At 41.2% G+C, this 21,492-nt stretch overlaps 1 protein-coding gene across 11 annotated transcripts in view; it reads right to left on the bottom strand.

Annotated features, from left to right (window-relative positions):
• The window catches only part of nav3 (neuron navigator 3), a 397,873-nt gene that overhangs the window by 48,195 nt on the left and 328,186 nt on the right, over positions 1-21,492 (bottom strand). For all 11 annotated transcript variants that reach the window (XM_050035975.1, XM_050035968.1, XM_050035970.1 and 8 more), the window contains one exon: positions 20,298-20,417. In XM_050035975.1, the coding sequence (XP_049891932.1) occupies positions 20,298-20,417 (120 nt within the window). The remainder of the gene's footprint in view (positions 1-20,297; positions 20,418-21,492) is intronic.

Genomic DNA, 21,492 nt, shown 5'->3' with positions numbered 1-21,492 from the left:
TCTAATCTGCAGAGCCATTCGCAGCTATCAGACACAATAAATCAACTTCAATAATAATATATTAGCTCTTCTTCCCTTTCATTGTTCTCTCCCTTTCTCACACACACACACACACACACACACACATAAAATGACAGCCGTGCAGCATCACAGCTATGACAGCTCACATACACATGTACAGTATGGACACAGAGTCCTCTCAGTGTGTGTGTGTGTGTTAGAGATTCCACACTTAGTTTGCATGACGAATCTGATCAAACATCCTTAAGAGTTCAATTTAAATCTAGAAGGCAGAATGAATGAGTGTTGTGCAGCAGACACAGAGCGAGTCATGACAATCAATACTAACAAAATGACTGTTAACACAACGGCATCACAGTGACAGATAACAAAGAGCCAACAGTTTCCTTTCATCCTTTCATCCTGATGTGTGTTTCCAGTCTGATGGATCCCAAACACACCCTGCATTCCAAATGATTTTTTAAAATAAAAATCCAAAACTACTTCCAGAAGCTAATTACGCTTTTTTTTTTTCTGGCCAGTCAATTCAGGCTCGCCATCTATAATTCATGGCAGACGAGGATGAGACCCGAAGGCAGGCGGAAAATGAGAGAATAATGACTCATTCTTTAAAAGGCTCACAGAGGAAGAAGGGAGGGGAAATGTGGGCGCGCTGGAGATGTGTGGGCATGTACAGTAGCCGATAATGGTGCTATTGATTTTCTAAAGTTTGTTCAGAAGATCAATAACCATAAGTGTCGTTACGCTTAAAACATGCGTGTCATTCATTAGCTTTATTGAATCCTTTTATTGAATGGAGTCTTAATAGTCATGAAAATGAAAAACAAACCTCTTAACATGACACAATCTTGAATCTTAAATGTTAAGCAGCCTGATTGTGTGGAGATGTAAGGAGCTGTTACTGGAATCTATATGTAAAATGAATAGATAGTCTGTATTAACCTGGCACCTGTAAAAGGTTTGTAATGAATGTAGTGCAGAGCAGACACCTTGCAACCCAGCTGTCCACTGGTGCAGTGGGAAACTGATTTGCTCTTATGACAGAATCAAAATGAGCAGCATTTATCTTCACAGCCAGAGTTTGACCAGGTCTGAGACTTATAACTGCATGAACTACAAAGAGCAGGCTTTTTATTTTGGGATGGAATTTTATAGCTGTATATAATATGTAAGGGATAATGCCCGATGAGGTGTCCATTATCAGGTATTAATGGACGATGAGGAGGCTGTTACTTCCTGATAATGAACACCTCATCCCCTGCAGTCAATCAGAATCGATTATTCACCAAGACAATGGTTTAAGTTCAAATGATTCAGAATTTTAAGCTGAGAAAATAAAAAAATCCCATTTCTATATGTCTTCTGTGTGGTCATGTGGCTTAAAAACATTCTGTTCAGAAAGGAAGAAGCCATGAAAAAGAAAGGAGGCTCTAGGCTTTTGTGTTATTGCACATCATAACCAATTGCTTAGCTTGCCATCCTTAATCTGTCATTTTGGGATTTCATTTTCCTTCAATTCAAAGCCATTATCGGAAAGATGCCTCAGAGATGGATGTTTGAAGCACAGAGCGGCTTGTCACACGAAAAATAAATGACATCCTTGCTGTCAATCGGAGCTTTGTATCTACAGCTTCACTGCTGCTCTTTAATAAAAAGGAGGCTGCTGCTAAGTGATGTGAAAAGAGCTCTGATATCAAACGCAAGTTGAACAGAGTGTTTAGTAAGTGTTTCTGTGTGCACCAGTCTATAGCAAACAAAGTCTGTGAAAATCGATGCCTTTGAAACATGCCTGGCTTGTTCCCCTTTAATCATTTCCTCTCATCTACACTTAAGCCTGTCTTTGCTGATACGGTTGCTTTGTTTCAAGTTGAGGGCAGCATCATCTGACAGCAGCTTCTGACTTATTCAAAGAAGCCAACAGCAATTTGAGAAATACGTCTGAGTGTTGAGGTTAAATGTGAAGTTGTTGCTGGGCGGGGTCTTTAAGTTCTGGCGCTGGCAGTGGCTGCTGGGTCACCTTGACAATCTGATTTAAAGTTACCCCTCTGCTCAGCCGACAGTGACAGGGGAGTTGCAGTGCACTCTACAGCTTCCTCTGAGACCACACTTCAGTGCGTGACAGACAACAGGGGCAGACGGAGCCAAATTTAATGCTCCCAACGAAATGAAGCAGTCCAAAGTGACTTGGCTGCACTCCAAAACCCAAGTTTTGCCTGCAGACATACAGAAAAACTGTCTGTATGTATATATAATTCTATTTATTATGAGTAAAAAATATTGGCTTTGAGAGCACACAAGCATTAGAGAAGAAACGTGTGAGAAACATGCTTTAAAGATGAAATTTAGAGATATCAAAGACACAGATGGTCTTTTACAAGTGCTGATTGCTCCTTATGTCTAATTGCACATCTCAAATATCATTCAAGCTTCTTTTAAAGTGAGAAAAGGGTTACTTTCGCCACATCGCTATTAATTTCCTCCAAACTGAGACATATTGGACTTGATATCATGAAGTGCTGCACATTTACTTGGGTAATACAAAAAGGGGGAATGGTGAAACAGCAGTGAGAGGGTGGTTAGTCTATCATCATAATAAGCAAGGCAGAGGCAGATGGCTATGAAGAAGCTCAGTGACTTCCACTTCTTATCTAAACACGAGTCTTTTCCCCTGGCTGCAACATATCGCTCGTTCCTCCTAGGGTGGTCTCTCTAATACAATATTGAAAATCTCCTTTCTGGGGAATTAGTCTGAACTGTGGGTAATATGATTCTAACTATTTCTTTGGGTAATTCTTGCTTAATTAACATAATGAGTCACAGTGAATAGCTCTTGGAGTCATAATCACAAAGTCAAGAAGCCCTTTAGCTTTTGCATGCACTTCTGGAAATGTAATTCTTTAAGCAAATTTGGTGTTAATTAACAAACTGAGTTAGTATAATGGAAAACAATAAAAAGCAGAACGAATGTGCTGAATGGAAATGCAAACAATGGACATATTATCTTGAAGAAACACCGGTAAAGAAGTTGTAAATGTATTAGCCTCAAAGCTAGTGCTGTAGCAAGATAGTTACAGAGCTAGAGGACAAAATACACACACAAAGTGCTATTGAGAAAGCATTTAAAGGGGCTTATGTAATTCATCTTTGGCTTCTAATATATTTATCCAAAAGAAAATATTAGACTTTGTTCGAAATAGAACCATGAAGTCCTTAATGACATTGTTGTCCCTGGTGTTTACAAAGTCCACCATCCTTTATCATGACAGACACAGGCCTTCAGTGTTTGACATTAAAGTTAAAATCAAAGTTTACCTAGTGAGAAAATTTAAATTTTCTCAAAAGCTCAAACTTTAATAGTATTTATGGTCAGCACTTTTTTCAATATAGCTATAACGATTGCCATTCAATGTATTTACATTTTATTATGACCTTTTTCTATGCTTTCATTGGTAGTGGCAGGGTCCGCCATAACTGCCCTGGCTTTAAATTGCCTTCACAAGTGTACAGGTTCCACAGGACACAATGCAGCATGTAATCCAGCAGTACTGATGGTAATTTTTTTTTTATCACAGTGCATATCAGACATATCAGAGCCATCAATTACAACTAAAGCTAATTGACCACTTCCTACTGCTGCTAATTCATATTAAGTGCTCAACTGGCAAAAAAACTGGGTGACCTTTATTGTGAAGCATTCATTGAAAATGCCTTGTATTTGTCACCGAGGTCAACACTGACCACTCCTGTTCATTAAAAATGTTTTTACAAAACAAGACAAGCATCTTCTGACAGCAGATCAGTTTTATATATTGCAGAAAGTAATGGAATGGGAAGGAGCAAAACCAGTGAGCTGTTTGGCTGCATTCACACCAAATCAGGCATTGTGGCAATTAGCCCCAGGGTTGTGTGGCAGTGTGGGAGTGTCACTTAAATGACCCATTTGTGGGCAAGTGGAGGGTGGAGACCAACTATAGAAAGCCAATTTACCCATCACATAGACTGGGTATTTGTCTTTGATAAGTTTATTTATGTTGCCTTAAAAGATTTGTAAAATTCCTTTTGATTATCATCACTGTGGTATCTGCCACAAGAGACACACATGTGCGCTCACATGAACAAAGTGAATGCTCTTCTTTGAAGGATCGTACAAACGAGCTGTTAATACTTTTTTTTCTCCATACTTTTTGATAGAAAGAGACTGTTCCCGTGGACAGCTAAAACTGACCCGGACTGAAATTATTATGATTTTAATATGTATTAGCAATTAAAAACTAAAGAACTAGAAAACTGAGTCATTTAAACAAAAAATATATTCTAAAAAAATGCAAACAAGGTAAAAAGTATCACACACCCCAAAAGGATGTTACATCATGAAAGAGGGTTGTGGAACACGTTTATAATGCAAATGAGAAGGCAGGAATATAGAAGGTAGGTCTATCAGGGAATGCAATCTAGCAGACATTGCTTAGCGGTTGCTTTAAAGGCAGGAGGACATGACTCTTCAAAATAAGGAAGTAGCTTATTTCACTCCATAGCACCAGCGTCCTTTCAGAGATTACCTTGAAACTCCAATCTCAAACTAGAGAAGGGTCAGGAAATGATTTCTGAAAGCCATATACCTCTGCACACAGTGAGGTAATGGCTGAGTCATTGATATTGATCAACATCCCTACAAACCCTGCAGATAGGTCAGGGAAAGCCATCCTCAGTGCCCCAGCTGCTCCAGTGGAGCTGCTCAGCCAACAGTAATAGATGACTGTGTTTGTCTGTGTGAATAGGAAGCTGGGGAGTGCTGAAGAGGAGCATCAGTGCTCTGTGGATCTTCAAGGGATAAAGGGTTGATATAAAAACAAGAACAACAAAGCTAAATTGCGCTCCTCCTCCTGAGAGCCCGCTCGACTGTAAGGGGCTGAATATTTCATCGGGCCGACTCCCTGGATCAGCTCTGATCGCTCCGACAGAACAGAACCGTGGCTAAGCGAGCTCCTCCCCCTCAGACCTGCACACTTTCACATGCACGTCACCGCATCTCCTGCAGGAGGGGGGGGTCGCATCCTTAAATATGGCACAGCCGAACTCAGTAACCTTACAGCGAGGGCGGGTGAGCCGGACTTATGTGTCATAACTTCCTAAATTAACAATGAGCAACAATGTACAGAGCAGAATGCTTGAGAGGAGACGGCTGTGGAGAATATTGCCTTCTCTCCCATTCTCATAAGCGAGGCAGAGAAATGGGCAGATGGTGCCAAACGAGTCAGACTCTCCCCCTCAAAATCCATCTGAAAACACATTGTATTTCCCCTGTGATGGTTCTGTTCATTGGACAAACACAACTGTGATGCCTTAGACTGTAATGCCCCACATAGTGCAGCCTTTTATCAGTCAGTGTATAACAGGGGTGGTATGGTCTTGTATGATAACTAGTGCTATAAAAAGATATGACCTGTTTTTCAAAACCCTGAACCTGTTGGGGAAATCTCAGCATGCACAGTCTATAAGAATGACTCTCCTTCCTTTTCAGATGTTGCTGAGGTGCTTGGAGCAACGCACTTAACCCCAAATAGCATGAGCAGAGCTGCTCACCAGCCGAAGGGTCGGACCAGGTGGGAAGATGCCACTTCACCAGAGAAAAGAGTGAATCAAATGTTTTTATTTCTTTGCGGATTCTGTTGCAAATCCTTGATTTTTGTGCCTGCTGCGCTGCAGCATTTAGCTGCTCCCATGCTATGAATGCACCGCTGTGGCTCCACTCAACCATGCAAACATTACCTCATGCAATATTCAATACACTTGGTCTTGTTCTTTCAACGGCCCAGAGGAGAAGATGCTATTAGCAGCATGAACAAAGCATAACATCGGTGATTACACTATATCATGGAAATTAATGAGATTTGGTTGATGGGGATTGATGAATATTAGGGGGGGATAGTGTTGAAGTAAGTGAAGATGGGATGTCTATAGATAGGAACGCTTACTCAGAGGACCTCTTACGTAACAAACGGAGGGGGAAAAAATGCTCACATGTAATGGCATTTGAAGACACTGGGACCAGTTTGGATTCATGAATGGCTTGTGTCTTACACTTAATTGAGAATTTCATTATCATGAAAATCCTAACTCCAGTTTTGGTCATTTGATGTTTTAGCTTCAGATAAAATTCATTAAAATCCTGTGGATGAATTGGAAAATATATTGATAACAAGATCAAAAATCAGTTCTCATCTGACAGCAATTAAAAGTAAAAAACACCTTGTAAATTAATTCCTATTTCCTCATCCTTCGATCGTCAACAATTCAATTGGTATCTGTGTACAGATAAACAACTCTTTTCTCAAAGCTGGAATGAGGACAGAGGCTTTTGATGCTGCTTGATTGACGGTGAATAGGAGGCTGAAAGAATGGGCAGAGAATTTTTAAATGAACAAATAAGCTTTTTCTACTATGAACTAAAGCCTGCACCAAGGTCTAATGATCACCAACTCAAATACCCTCATTGTGTTTGTAATAATAATTTTGAGACTAGAAACCTTTTCATTAGCAAGTCATGTCATTTTATCTCAAATAAAGTAATTCTTCCCCTGTTTCCTGGAGTGCTTGGCACTTCAATTGGCTGCTTTTGACGTTAGCTGAAGTCTGCTTAAGTTCATTCACTTTCTATCTGCAGTCTACAATGGCTTCACAGCACCTACATTTCAACAAATAACACAACAGATGGTCAAAGAATAGACAAAAAAATAAATAAAAGCTTGTTCAAACGCATGTAAGTTGGTCTAAAATACATAAATGCACCTACAAAATCAGATAAAGGCCTAAAATCCAAACTTTAAGGATGTGTCATTGTGTTTTCTGGATGCTTGCCTCAGGTACCTTAATAAATCACGATGTACACAGTGCTCAGAGCAGAAAACAGAAAAACCACAACAAAGACGTCCTTTTCCAACCCCCCTGACAACCATCTGTCACAATCAAAACTTTCAAATGCACTGTATTTCCTCTCCCTCCCACACAAACACACATATAGAGCAGGGTTCTATAATGTAAATGGAAAGCACTCATCCTCATTTGCCTGTACCATAATCTGAGTTAAGGCTGCTGAGCTCCTGCAATTAAACGTGAGAAAACACCAAGACATCCTCTGAAATGACTTTACTCTTCTTCTCATGCCAAAGCTGGCTCTTTCTCCCTGACTCTGATGGAGTACACAAAGAGCCAGCCTATCAGAACAAAACTAGACAGTCTGGCTCAACTCTTGCAAACACACAGCACACACAAGCATCAATCAGCTGTTTACAGGTTGTGTGTGAAGAATAGTTTCCAGCTTTGCTGTCAACTCACCTCTTGTGGGATGGACGCTGCCTTTCGTCTTGCCACAGAACTCTGTTTCTCTACCGCGCCTACTACCACAGGAGGCAAAACCCCACCTGGCAGAGAAGCCAGAAGCTGTGAGACGACTGGGAGCCCAGAGAGGAAATGGGAACGAGAGACAAAGGAAGAAAGGACTACCTCACTCTTCCACTTTCACCCCGTGCTGCTGCCGCTGGCTCCCCCTCCTCTCTCTTCGTCTCCCCTCCCTACCAGGATGGGCCCTTCAGCCGTTGGAGAGGCAATCAGACATGTCGTCAGCAGCGGGCTACTAAGGGTTAATTAAAGGAGGATGACAATGCAGAATCGAGCCAAATCGAGGAGGAAGGGCTGTGCTGGATGAGAGCCGGCTGTGCCTTGTCTTTGCCGGATGCCTCTGACTGGAAGTGATCTCATGCATAATACGTGAGATGCTCAGAAAAGTCCGTCCATACAGCCTCGTGTTGGGACATTATTCATGACTCTCGAGCACTGACTCGTCTTTATTTATCCAGGAAGACTAACATCAGTGCCTACCTAATTCACATTCGCACAGACTTGCTCAGAATCACGACTTTATTCGTTGACGTCTGATGTCAGAGGTTCAGTAAATGCCACCAGAAATCTCTTCCAAGATATCACAAACAGTATGAGCCTGCTTCATCCGTTCCTCCTTCTGTTCAGTGCTCTGATAACCACCCAATTCTTCTTTCACTGCAATCAAACTTTTGTCTCTGATGCTGGAAGTGTAATTTTCCTCAGTAAAGAGCTTAAGAGCTGGATACAGGTTGAATCAATGTTGTGAAAAAGGACGACGTGTTTGAATAAAAATGTTTTGGATTCTTAAAGTGTTGAGTCAAAGGAAGAGAAAAATCTCTTGCATGTTGATAAAAAAAGTGATCATACTCGTCATCGAGTGTGGAATCCAATTCAGCTCAGCACAACTCAATTAAAGAAAGGAACAGAGTGACCTTGGAGGGACGGGCTGAAAATGTGTCTGTTGCCAAGCAGTGACAGACAGCAGGACGTCAGCGCTGCCTGGCTGGGCTGCTCAAAAAACGTCCTGGCTTCCTGCTGCAATGCAGTCAAAGACGACAACAAAATCTTTAGCTGTTGAGCAGCGTGGGGTTTCCAGCGAGCCAATGCACCCCGGCAGGGGTTTGTTCAAGTCTGTGGCAAACTGCTGGCAAGTGTGCAAACAAACAGGCCAGATAAGTGCTCGCGAGCCACCGCCAGCCCAGCCACTGACCTCCTCATCCTCTGGTCTGAAAGGAGATAGACGCACTAAACAAAGGATTCTCAACTTGCTTTACCTGGGGGGCACTTTTGCAAAAAGACGAGAGGCCAGTCAATAAACAAACAATCATATTTATCAGTATATACAATAAATGAATTGCCTGTTTTTAGCGTTTGCTGTCCTCACTTATCTTTGCCAAGACACAAATCCAGTCACAGCAGCCCCGCCCAGGTCAGGTGCGGACATTTGGAGCTTAGCATGGACCTCTGTCGGAGGCATTGGGGGATCCTCCCTTAAAGCTGTATTTGGATGGTTTTTAAGCACTCTGGCACCTTATTTATATTCAGAGTACGAATGACAAACTCCTGTGTGAATCAATTAATTTTCATTGTGGCTTAGAAGATGGTCGGCACTCTATCATGGGCCAGTAGTACTCCAGACTTAATCATGTTTTTAAATACACTGTACTGTACATAGCATATGTGTATTTTCTTAAAACATTTAAGGAACACCCAACACAACTACAATGAAGTTTCGTCTACAACTTCCGATGATCAAAATGCATGAACTTGAGAAGACTTTGACAGTAGAGCTGAAAAAATTAGTCGACTAAGCAATTAGTTGATAGAAAGAAGAATGATCTGCAACAGTTCTGACAATGGATTCGTTATTTAAATATTTCAAGCAAAATGTCAACAGCTTCTCGAGTCAGAACATTTGCCTGTTTGCTTACTTTTCTATGATAAAAGTAAATCGAATATTGGACTGTTGGTCAGACAAAACAAGCAGCTTAAACATGTCATCATGGGTTCATGGGAGATGTAATGGGCAAACTGTTCACTACCAAACCTAATGTCATCTTCTGTTCTGGCACAGGAAACCCTTTATCTATCCAGGATCATGGCTTAACAGCTTGACAGACAGCAGCAGCACAGTAGCAGCTCTCCCAAGCCCCTCAGCTGAGGTTTGAATCCCACCACCAGAGAACTTGGAACTTGTCCAGAATCAACGATGAGGAACCGACAGTCGATTCTCTCAATGGGAAACAAAGTTGTCACAATTAACTGTAACTGGAAACTTCAAACTTGACACCTAAATAAAAGATCTATAAAGTCTTTTACCTCTTTTATCATCTTTATCTTTTGGCTTTTTTTAAAAAAAAAATTTGTTTAGCCAATGAAAGATAAATGATGATGAGGTTAGAAACAGAATTCATGAATTGGATATTATATTCATATTTTGTTTGACATCTTTTTACAGGTCCACTGATCAAAAACGAGAAACACAAACAGTAACAGGTTCAGCGCAGCTTCATAAATGTTTGACTGCCTTAATTAAGCCATAACACTCGTCATTTAACAAGATTACATTTTCATAATCCACAACAGAGTCGGGCTCCACGGCACTAAAATGAATTAGCAATGATAGGAGCTTTGTCGATTCTTATCTCCACAAACTCATTAGGCCTGTCAGATGATGAATGGAGTCATATCCTCGAAAATTTTCAACCAAAAGAATTGATGCAGCTGCAGCAGAAGTCCCACACAGTCTACTTATCCTAAAATCTATCTTGCATTAGCCCTATATATAGACAGCAGTACTGCAGACAAATGAACCCCATTATCTACAGCCACATTAGGGTTCTGTAACAAAAAATACTCTTGTGTCTCCTCTACTTTAAGACCATTCTAAGTCTCTTCTGTTGGGTGTATATACAAATAAATATGGCAAATTATTTCAAAAGCTCCATTTGTTTCCAAAGTTATGAATAGAATGAGAGCGAGCTGGTAAAGTTAAAGGGAAAACTGCCTCCAGCGCGCCATCATTCAGGCACAAGATACCCTTAAGATGAAAACAAGAGCTAAATGTAATGCTTTCATTTTACGGTTGTTTTTTCTTGTTATCACAACTTGTTTCCAGCTGCGTAAGAGAGATGATGCTTCGACTTCAAAAGCATGCAGACAATTCAATCTTGTAAATTAATTCCCAATCCAAGTAAACTCTCAGGGGCACGAGCTCTGCATCAACAGTCAAATAAGCTGCGGCTCTCTCCTCTGTAAACACCCAGCCTTTTAACTAGACAAACTTATTCGATTAAAAGTTTTAAATCGCCAGAGCGTTAACACTCGAGATATATTGGAACCATTGCGGGTAATGGAGGGAATCGCTCTCTTTCTAATACAGGACTACATCACTGCGCAGTTAAGATCCGCGGGTCACCTTCTTGTTCTCTTCTACCATTACATCACATTATTTCTAATGTAGCTTTGTGGTACAACAGTTTTAACAGACAACAGTCATCAACATGCAATAGCTGCATGACTGCATTAATTCACATGAGCTGTCGTACATTCTTCACGTGTGACCTCTTCAACACGTGCATTATGCACCAGGGAGGGATATAAATGTCTTATTACCCTCTTATGTCCCCTTTGTGTCACTTTAAGATGAGTCATCATTATGGCATCACTGTTTCCCATAAATCACACACACTACCATCAGACCTCTGAATGGCTGGGCTAATTTGCATGAGTGGAAGGTAAAATGCATATAGGTGAAGAGAAACATGGAGATACAGAAGAGAACAACAGGCAGCAAAGGTTCCTGACTCATCCCCAAACTGTGGACATAACAGTAGGATGTCAAAAGCTTCTGAAAGCTTTCTCAATAATTAAATTTTTTCCTCTCCTCTGTAAAAAGTAAAGCATGAATGAACAGTTGACTAATGGAGGAAAGTTGGGGATTGTATGAAAATTATTAATGGGGTAAGAAAGGTCAGAAAACTTTGGAAACGTAATCCATTCACTTGAGGAAAATCTGCTCTTTTATTGAATAATTGAGATAATCTCATAAATTAAGAAAAAAAAAACTTTGCCAGATTAGTATCTCGTTAATTCAGAAAAAACAAAGGCAGCAATTTTCATCCGTCAAAACTTTTCTCATAATTCTGAGATAACAACCTCATTAAGTCAGAAAACCAGGGCATTTTTTCTCAAGTAAAAGCATTACGACTCCGTAAGAAACAGAAGGGATTTTATTTTCTGTTTGCTGAGGGGAGGGCCATCTAAGGTTTTGAGGGGAGAGCAGGGGAGAGACCTGCCTTTTTCTCCTACTATATTTTTTATTTACGTTAGCCTCCCCTACATATTAGGCCTGGGCATCATCTGATGCAAGTCTTCTTTTATTTTTTTTTTATTGAGAAAATACAAATAATATTTAACATTTTTAGGCTTTGTCTCTTTTAGTTCTTAACGGCGAAACAGCTCAAACCAACTCAGTTGAGCAGAAGGTTAAGAAACCCTCCCCAGTCTGGTCATTTTCATACAATCCCTTAACTCTCATACAAAAGAAGTATGGCAGGTATTGAGGCTGCAGTGACCTGTGTGAGCTGATCTAGAACTTCAACATATGGGACCTGTCATCAATCAGAGAGAAAAACGGGCAGGTCTGACCTCACCCAGCGTTACCCCTTCAACCTGATCACCCAAGGGTCCAACCTGATGAGTCCAGGTGGACAGATCACCTCTGGGACCTCGCCTGAGACATCTCCGGTGTGTGTCTGCTGCTGTCTTTGTGTGCCGCTCTGTTTCTGTGGTCATGAACCTTTCTGCACCTTGAATGTCTTAAATCAAATATAATCTCTTCTATATCTTAATATCTTGTGAATTATGATTCAACAGTAGCTGCTGGTTCTTCATAAAGAACTCAGTATCATCAGTCTCCTCTAAGACACATTCAACACACCAGTATTCTACCCTACAGAAGGTAATTTGTATTGCATGTTAGTATGTGGTGAAAACAAAGAAATTCAACTTAAACCATTAAACCATTGGAAAATGCTTATGTCCTGCAGAGAGTTAGATGATAAGATTGATACCACTTTCTTGTCAGCTGTAGCCAGCAGCCGGTTAGCTTAATTTATCATCAGTGCTGGGAATGGGGACACAGCTAGCATGGCTCTGTCAACCATATGAAATTCACTTACCAATACCTCTAGCTCACCAATTAACATATAATGTGTCATTCATTTATTAGGGAACTATAAAGGTGTTGGTAGGCTGATGTTTTTGTCCACCTTTTTCTCTACCAAGCTAGCTGTTTCCTGTATTTATGCTAAGCTAACGTAACTGGCTGCTGGCTGTAGCTTCATATTTAGCGTACCACTATGCCTGGTGTCAATATTCTCATCAAACCCAAAATGTCAAAGTTGATTTTTTAACCAATGACTTCGTGCTAAATTGTGTCTAAAATGTAAAATGAAGCTGGAGCCAGCAGCTGGTTAGCTTAGCTTAGCATAAAGACTGGAAACAGGGGGAAGCAGCTAGCATGGCTCTGTCAAGAGGTTACAAAATTCACTTACTAACAGACAATACCTCATTTGTTCATAAGGGAGCTGCAAAGGTGTTAGTGGGCTATCTTTTAACCTTTGCATAGAACCAAGCTAGCTGTTTACTGTCTTTATTCTAAGCTAAGGTAAGTAGCTGCTAGGTGTAGCTTCATATTTAGCATACCACTATGCATGGTATCAATATTCTTATTTAACCAAATGTCAAACTACATTTTTTTAACCAATGACTAAGCGCTAAATTGTGTCTAAAATGTGGAATTGAAAATCCAAACTAGTGCATTGGAACTGGAAGTAGTTCTATAGCTTTTTTTATTGGGCTTACATATAGCAGTCTATCTCTGGTGGCCTACATTGTAAAATATAATACAGAGGTGGCTATGGTGCAATTTATCTGTGTGTTTTTTGTGATAATACCTCAAAATTAATTGAGTTATTATTTTCTGCTAAGACACTACGGGCCCTGGTGTCTTTCACCTCTCAGTCTAAGCAGATGAATTACCTGCCCCTGACAGACAGAACTGTGCTTCACAGTCAGAGGGACATATGGCCCAAAGATCATCGTGCTGAGAGGAAGGCTCAGAGAAAGACAAGCTGCCATGGCAGAATGTACAGCAAACATAGAGTTAACATCTGATATACAGTATGTCAAGGTGTGCGAAAAAGATATGACATTTAAGGGAATAAAAATTGAGCTTTTTAAACGTGCAGAGCCCAAACACAAAACAGGATGTTTTCACAAAGTAAAACGGAGGTTGTGTAAAAATATGGACAAAAATTAATTAAAGCTTAATTCAGAGAAAAAACAGATGCATGACTGCTAAACTGGAAGGCTCGTATTTAGCCAGTGAAACACCACCTGTGGACATCTGAAGCTTGGAGGGAAAAATTTAACTTCATTCATTTGAGGGCGACAGGGTTTGTTGGACTCTAAACACACATTAAGAAAAGGGAAGTAGGGCAGCATGTCTTTTTATTTCATCACTGCCCATACTAGAACTACTTGACTTCACTTATTAATTCAGCGAGTACAGTAATTAATGAGGATATCAAGCCTCCCCTGGAGGAAATTAAGAGAAATATTCAGATTAAGGCAGCATCCAGAGTGGAAGACACAGCTGAATCAATGCCAGAGAATAAGAAATGAGAGGAAAACTTAGCTTCCAAAAAAATGGAAACTTTCCCTTGAGCTACTCTGAATGAATAGATGTTAATTAGCGTGTGTTTGTGTGGGCCGCAATTTGCCTGTTTTAGAGAGGAAATATATCTGTATGCAAGCACCTGCGTGAGGACACACACAAGAGCCAGACACAGCTGGGTACTCAAATCGGCGATAAAACTTCTTCCAATTACCATCACAGTGTGCTAAGTTTAGTCTGTGTGCCTGTGTGCGCTTCATTAAGGTGGAAAGACTGGAAAAAAGACAAATGTCTGGAAGACAGAAAAAGAGACTGACAAGTGCCAGAAAACTTCAGAAAACTAGAAAGCAGAGACGTCGAGGCGCTGCACTTTCAGGTGCAACGTGAGAGGATATTTTCTTCCTAAGTGGCGCCCCTGGCAGAGATGAACTACACAGAAACTTATATAACGACCGGCTTGTCATTGATGGCAAAAACCTTCTCCTCCAAATCTCCTCGCTGCTTACGGCAGCACTGAAGAGCCGCGCAGCTTCACCACGACTGTCACCGCTCTGCAGAGTGACAGCCAGGATCCTGCTGCTCAGCCGCACACACACATACACACACACACATATGCAGAGATCTCCAAACACACACACATTTAAATGTAGTCTGGGACAAGCACACAAACAAGCTCTCTTTTTGTCAAGCATGGACAACACAACACACAGTCACACACACAAACTGGTCTCCAATCCCCCCAAAGCTTCAGATAACAAAAAAAAACAAAACAAAAAAAAAACGCAGAGCCAGCTGCCACAGTCCAGGCTTCAAACAAGAGGGTGAGCGAGGCCCGGTTACTTATTCATGTCTCTGCTGAGAACGGGAAGCCTGTCGGTGTCAAAACACTCTCCTTGGGCGTCTTTTCTTGACAGTAAAGCCACGAGCATGCGCTCATCTATGTTGCATGACAGGAGGGTATTTTTAGAGAAGGGCTTTTAGCCAAGCCTGAATTCACCATTGTTTTAAAATGGACTGATCAGAAGAGGGATCTGAGCTTTTGTTGTTCAGCTGCTTTGGGCCAGATGGTCAGTTTCAGGAGAGTCGACAGTATTCTTAGCATAAATGGGAAAAAAAACTGCCAACAAATAAAAGGATTTTTGACACTCTGTACCATGCCTCACTTAGTTTGCTGAACACTGGTGATAAAAGCATGGGCTCTGTCCCCATACTGATGATTAAAACACTCAAATCTTAACTTCCCCTCTATTTCTTCAGCCTTCCAAGCAAACCACCTCCAGAAACATAGTGCATCACTTCCTGTGCAGCGGAATGTTTTCCCAAGTAACATCCACAGACACCCACATAGCTGATCAGACCAAGAAGTGGAGGTCAGCAGCATCTTACACCACCTATAGTCGCATCGGGCACATATCTGATGTAAGGTTGACTGCAGCAAACATAAACCCACACTGTTCCAGCCCCAGATGGTCTCAGTCACCTGCTGGCCGCCAGTCTCGATCTGATGAGTCATTTAGATGAATTTCCTCAGGGACTGTGTTGGTTTGGGATAAAGCTGCCATGGGTGGCAGCCAGAGGAGTCGTTATGGACGGAGAGGAGCGTGAAGCATAATGAGCCTCATGGGAGCTCAGTTTATGTACACAGACCTGCTCCTGCTTTCTGCCTCCCAGGAACACTCTCTACTACTGCCAGTGTGCCAGGAGAACTGGGGAGTGGAGGGACATGTGCACAATCCCAATTACTGCTTATTCCAAGAGGTGGAAGAGAAGGGAATGACTGAGCATTTTAATGCTTGGTCATTCTTTCCATTACTGATAGAAAATAACTACACAGTTCTGCAGTATAATAAAAATAACAAATAATTTGTCCCAAACTACACTTCATATCCAGCTATCAGACAACAACAGCTCAAATACCCTGCTCTGCTCTAACAGTTTGTAACTCAATATACAGCTGTGTCCAGGTGCCGAAGGCAAAACAACTTTTAGAAAAACAAGTGTTGTGACCCCAACAATTATAAAGAGGCTGTTATACAGTAGTGACAGTAACAGCCATTGAATGCTCCTGTTTGTGCACTGATGCTGCAAGCAATATATTTCTGTTATACAGATTCAATTATGTGTAACGCAACCTTCAACTGCATGTCCACAGAGATAACCTTGTGTAACACCAGTGCATTTCCAAAGCTGCTACACTTATGCATGACTGCAGAAAATACTTCAATTAACACTGACAAGTCAGATTTTGGTTTTGAAGAGATTCTCGCAGACTTTTCTTAGAAGTTCAACAATCATCCAGAGACATACGCACTGTCGAAGAGGATTTGTCCACAGCAAACCATGGGCCAGTTTCACACATATATTTTAGACTGGTCTGTAGTGTTAGGCCAGCCCTACTTTTGCTCTTAGACAAGTTACTGCAAGTTTCCCAAAAATGTGGAATGACTTATTTTAAGTCTAAAAAGTTAGCCACTCTACCCCCTGCTAACTACAAGCTATGTTGCCATAGTAAGGCCGGAGATACGCTTATTTTTAAACCACAAGTTTACATAGATGACCAGCTGTGTTGTGAATCTTATTGTTCACATACTTGCCTATGTGCTACGCTTTTTACTGGGGGATTCCACTAGAGCGCTAACAGAGAACTCAGACCATAAAGAACTTCTGAATTTGTATGATGCAACGTTAACATGGCAACACTTGAGGAGGTTACTCTATTGCTAATCCTGAGATCACGGCAGAGAAAGTGACAGTGGTGCCATTGCCGATGGTATGTAAGGCCCCTAAATCAAGCAGATTGTGACAATGGGGATAATATTTTTCGCTGCCTGCTACACTGCCCCCACTGTTTATTGCATCTTGCATATATGTAGCATTGATTTCTGAGGACATGCACAACAAACGCTCCAAACGGATGCAGGATACATGAGGCAGCCATCATGCAAATGTTAGTGTGTAGTTAAAAGCAAGTATATTTCTGGCCTTACAATCAGTGACGCTTACTGACACGGAAAGCGCAGTAACCTGTATGAAACATACAGCAGTAGGGACATAAAATAAACCCTTCTGAACCAAATTAGTCCTACATAACATAGATTAGACGAGGTAGCGTTGTGCAACAGTTGAATTTACACATCTAGCAGTCTGACAATTACAGTAGTTAGCTCGTAGTTAGGTCTTTGTGAAAGTAGCCCCATAATGCAGTGTTGGGCCACAAGACAGTCAGGTTGGGCTGTGATTGAAGTTTGAGTCATGCTTTTTCTCTTACATTAATAATATCTGACTCTTAAAAATCTCTGTTAATCCACAACTGAGTGCAACATGCTCATATTCCTTCTCTGGGGCTTGATATATAACATCTGAGGAAATTTACATTTAAATGAAGGATTTAATAATGAGCACAACAGAAATATTAACTACAACTTTGATCAGAAAATCTCTCCTGAATGTCACCAACTGAAGCCTATTCAAAAGGGCCTTTTCCCTTTAATCACCTACTTATTGCACACTAGCATTTTCTCCTAGATAAGGGAGCCAAAATACGGCAGCAATGGAGCAGACATGCAAGAAATAAATATGATTATGATTCTACCTGCTAGTCCCAGAAGCAGTAGAAACATGTGTTGAAAGTTTTCACCTCCTATTCTGGTTAGTTCATCGTAAGGACAGCTACATATGACAGACGGCAGGAGAAACTGCACAATGTTTATTTGACTCACTTCCAATCTAAGAATAAATGCACTGTTAGTATTTCTCATTCCTAGAATGGCAGCATGCGCATTTGAGGAGAAGAAAAGTTCTTCAAAGTCAGCAAACAGATTGTTTGAACTTGGGCCTTATCCTCTACTCATTTCACTTAAAGCCGGGGGGTTGCGTGGAAAAGAAGCTGAATGCTTTGGGATAAAGAAGGAACCAATCATGGAAGGCAGATCCTGTCCTACGGAGGGAGCTAAAGCCGGGCTGAGGTGTGAAGCCCGGTGAGCGATCTCTTTGGAAATGAATTTCCCCCCTGAGCTTTGTCGTATGTCAGCGGGTGGTGACAGCTCAGCGTCTGACAATCACACATGTCAGAGGGAGGCAGGGGGAAGCATTAAAGGCATGTGTACTTTTGCGCGTGTGTACATTCATATAGATTTGTACGGGAAAATGGAGGAAGGAAGGAAGAAAAAACAGGGTTCCAGAGTTCAAATTCTGATCCAATCTGGAGTCTCTTGCCTGCAGGCATCTTAAGGGGAAGCAGGCATCAATATTTCCTCATCGCCCCTGAGGCCCAGAGCACTAACACAGACTAAAGCTGAGAAAAGCTGCAATTTTTTTTTTTGGATTCATGTCAATGCAAGGTGAGACACTTTGGGCATAATATTCAAATACAGAGATAAAACATGTGTAGGGTGAAGCTAAGACCTGGCAAATGGAGGAGACAGTTCACAAGGTTCAGACTTATTCTTATCCATCCCCTTGCCTGAGTGTCAGGGGCTGACGGGCAGATCTGACAGGGGGCAGGTTAATCAGCTTATTCTGAATCTCCGGTCAGATCTGGCGTGTTTTGACGCTCTGCCGATCACAGATATGATCGGACTTGCCCCTGGCTGTCTGGCTTGACTGACTGTTGTGACGAGCATGCTTCTGAGACCGGGCACGTACTTCAGAAATAGAAGGATCATCTGAGATGTGAAATAATTGGATTACATAGACCAGTAACACAAACAAAGACATAGATTCAGTAGGAAGCAAAACATCACCACCTTTTCTGCAAGGCATATTTCATCCTGGTTAAGTTTGCCTTCTTTAACCATGCTCATTTAGCTACTAGAATAGAATCCTTAATCTGAAGTAGACTGTCTATAACAGCACTTAACTAATTAAAAGCATTACAACAAAAGCCAACTAATTCTTGAGAGCCATATCTGATTGCTTTTCAAGCCTCCCACTCCTCTAAACACTGCCACTCATTTAAATCTTGGCAGAAGTTGCGATGCTGGGAAATGTCGCTGCATCATTCGATTCCCAGCAGCCTCTCTGAAGGCTTGTCAACACAATCTTAGCTTGACAGCTTCAAATCAATAGCACCTCTCTCCTTTTCACCTCATTTAATCTTGGACGTCCCTGCAGTGGGGTAGTGCCCTGGCTATCACCTTTGAAAGACATGAACTTATTTCCTATTTTCACATGTGGTTTGTTTATATTTGTTTATGAGCAAATTAGACATGTTTGGCGTACTATATGATTGCTCCATAGCTCTTAAAGACTGGCCCACACTAAAAAAAAATCAAATCTTAATAGATGTTTCAAATGTGACTGTTTTGTCACCAAAACAGCACATCACACACTAACAGATTCCGTTCACTAACAATCAGAGTTCCGACTCCCAAAACCGGAAATCTTACAAATCTCTCTAAACAATCATGTGACTTTAGAGTAAATGTACATGGCATAAAACAGGCAGGGACAACTAGCTATTAGTTCTTGCACTACTCTTTACAGAAAATTCATGAAATTCATTCAAGAACACGGAACAAAAATCTGGATGAGGTCATGGAGACAGCATGAACATGTAATATACATGTTGCAGCACGAGCTGAAGGTGAGTAAAAATTGTCACATATATAAGTTTCATTTACATATGGTGATTCTATGTCAGACAGACTGTTTGTTAATCCTTAAAAAGCCATAATGATAACTCTTGACATAAACTTGGGATGAAAGTAGAGATGGTTTAAATACAAACTGGTTGTAGCAGGAAAAGCCCTGTATAAATCAACACAGTCTTACTCCCAACTCAGGAGTCGCCCCACACATCAAGTTGTTATAGCTTCAAACTGTCTACCAATCTCACCACAGCGTACCGCTTTCCTCACACACATGCCTCACTAGCTGCACAGCACAGTCTGGTGGATTTGCCCTTGCAAACATCCACCTGGCTTCAGCTGAAAGTGAATGGCAACAAGCGATGCCACTGAAGCTTTCACTGTCAAACACATTGCAAGGTGCTCTGGAGAGGAACATCAACTAAACGCCAGAAATCTTATCTGGAATGTGAAATGCGGACACTGTATGCAAATTTGGATATTTAACAGCTTGCTTTCATGTATGCAACGTGCTCTCACATGAATCTTAAAAGTGTGGATTCTCAATTAGACCTGGGTGCGGTCCACAGCAATGTCAAACACACATCAGCAATGCGAGCGGTATGACTGACAGACTCCATCCTTACCTGTCTATGTCGCCCTGCATCTCTTTGCTCCCTCTCTGGGATACTTCTCGAGAAGAAGCCGCGTCTGAGGCTCGGCCTGTGTTCCGCGCATACAGATGGAGGCCACCGTCTGTAAGGTATCTGTGAGAGGAGAATTCATTAGAGGACGTAGATGTCTGATCACAGCTTGGCATTGAAAGAGTTAGTCAGTGTTTTTGTTGTTTTAAATTTAAAGAAGCTGATTAAATTAAAGCAGTAGAGATAATACAGGGACCTGATGGATATACTGATTAATGAACACTGTTTAGGCTGTATGTGCATTTTTTTGAACTCACAAAAAAGAGCACGTTTCAATGTGTGTATGTGGCAGTGAGCAAGTGGTAAGATTGAGGCTAGTGCCAGAAAGCTATCAGACACGGCTGATAGGACATGGGGATCATTAGCGTTGAGCTAATTAAGCTAATAATTCAGCTAATCACCTTTCCCTCCCGACATGTTGCTACATTTTCTGTTCTGACACGTCTTTAATCCTACACATGCTTCACTCCTTCACTCCGGCAATCTTAAGTGCATGGGAATGTGTGTTCATGCGAGTGTGTGTGTGGAATTAGCTCAAGGCATTTGTTGCTATTGAGTGAATGAAGGTCAGAGGCCCACACGCAAGTTGTTGTGATGTTTTATGGAAGACACTGACTTATCTTTTTTCATTCAGGTTCCGGTAATCTGTCAGTGTATCGAGCGCCCTCAAGGTTCGCGCTTCCTTTTAAAGACATGACAAACCTATGATAGCCTTGGTGGGTGTCAGCTGGTCATTTGTTTTAATGTACACAGGAAGGCCTTGGTGACTGCATGAATACACAGCTAAGTGTAAATTTCAGGCCGTTTTTCAGCTAAACCCAGTAGTTACTGCGACATCCCTTTGTGTCACTTGTATTCATGATCCTTCAAAATATAAATGGCCTTTAAAGTAGTATGAATGATGTACAGGACCATCCTATATGTAAATCTTCTGGTAGTAAAGCTTACAAATCTCACAGACTGTCATGAACATGAGCATGCTTTAAAATTAAAATTAAGTAATGTGTTCAATGCACATGAGACTTGTAGGGATTATTAGTCTAATGGTCTGAATACAGTCTTAATATTTTGAATTTTACATTCATGTCTGTTAAAGATTCAAATATACACATAAATATTCAGTCACTGATTTAAATAG

This window comes from Epinephelus moara, chromosome 23, assembly GCF_006386435.1.
Source record: "Epinephelus moara isolate mb chromosome 23, YSFRI_EMoa_1.0, whole genome shotgun sequence".
Taxonomy (NCBI): domain Eukaryota; kingdom Metazoa; phylum Chordata; class Actinopteri; order Perciformes; family Serranidae; genus Epinephelus; species Epinephelus moara.
Note: the sequence above shows the minus strand (reverse complement) of the source record. Positions and strands in the feature narration are given on the sequence as shown.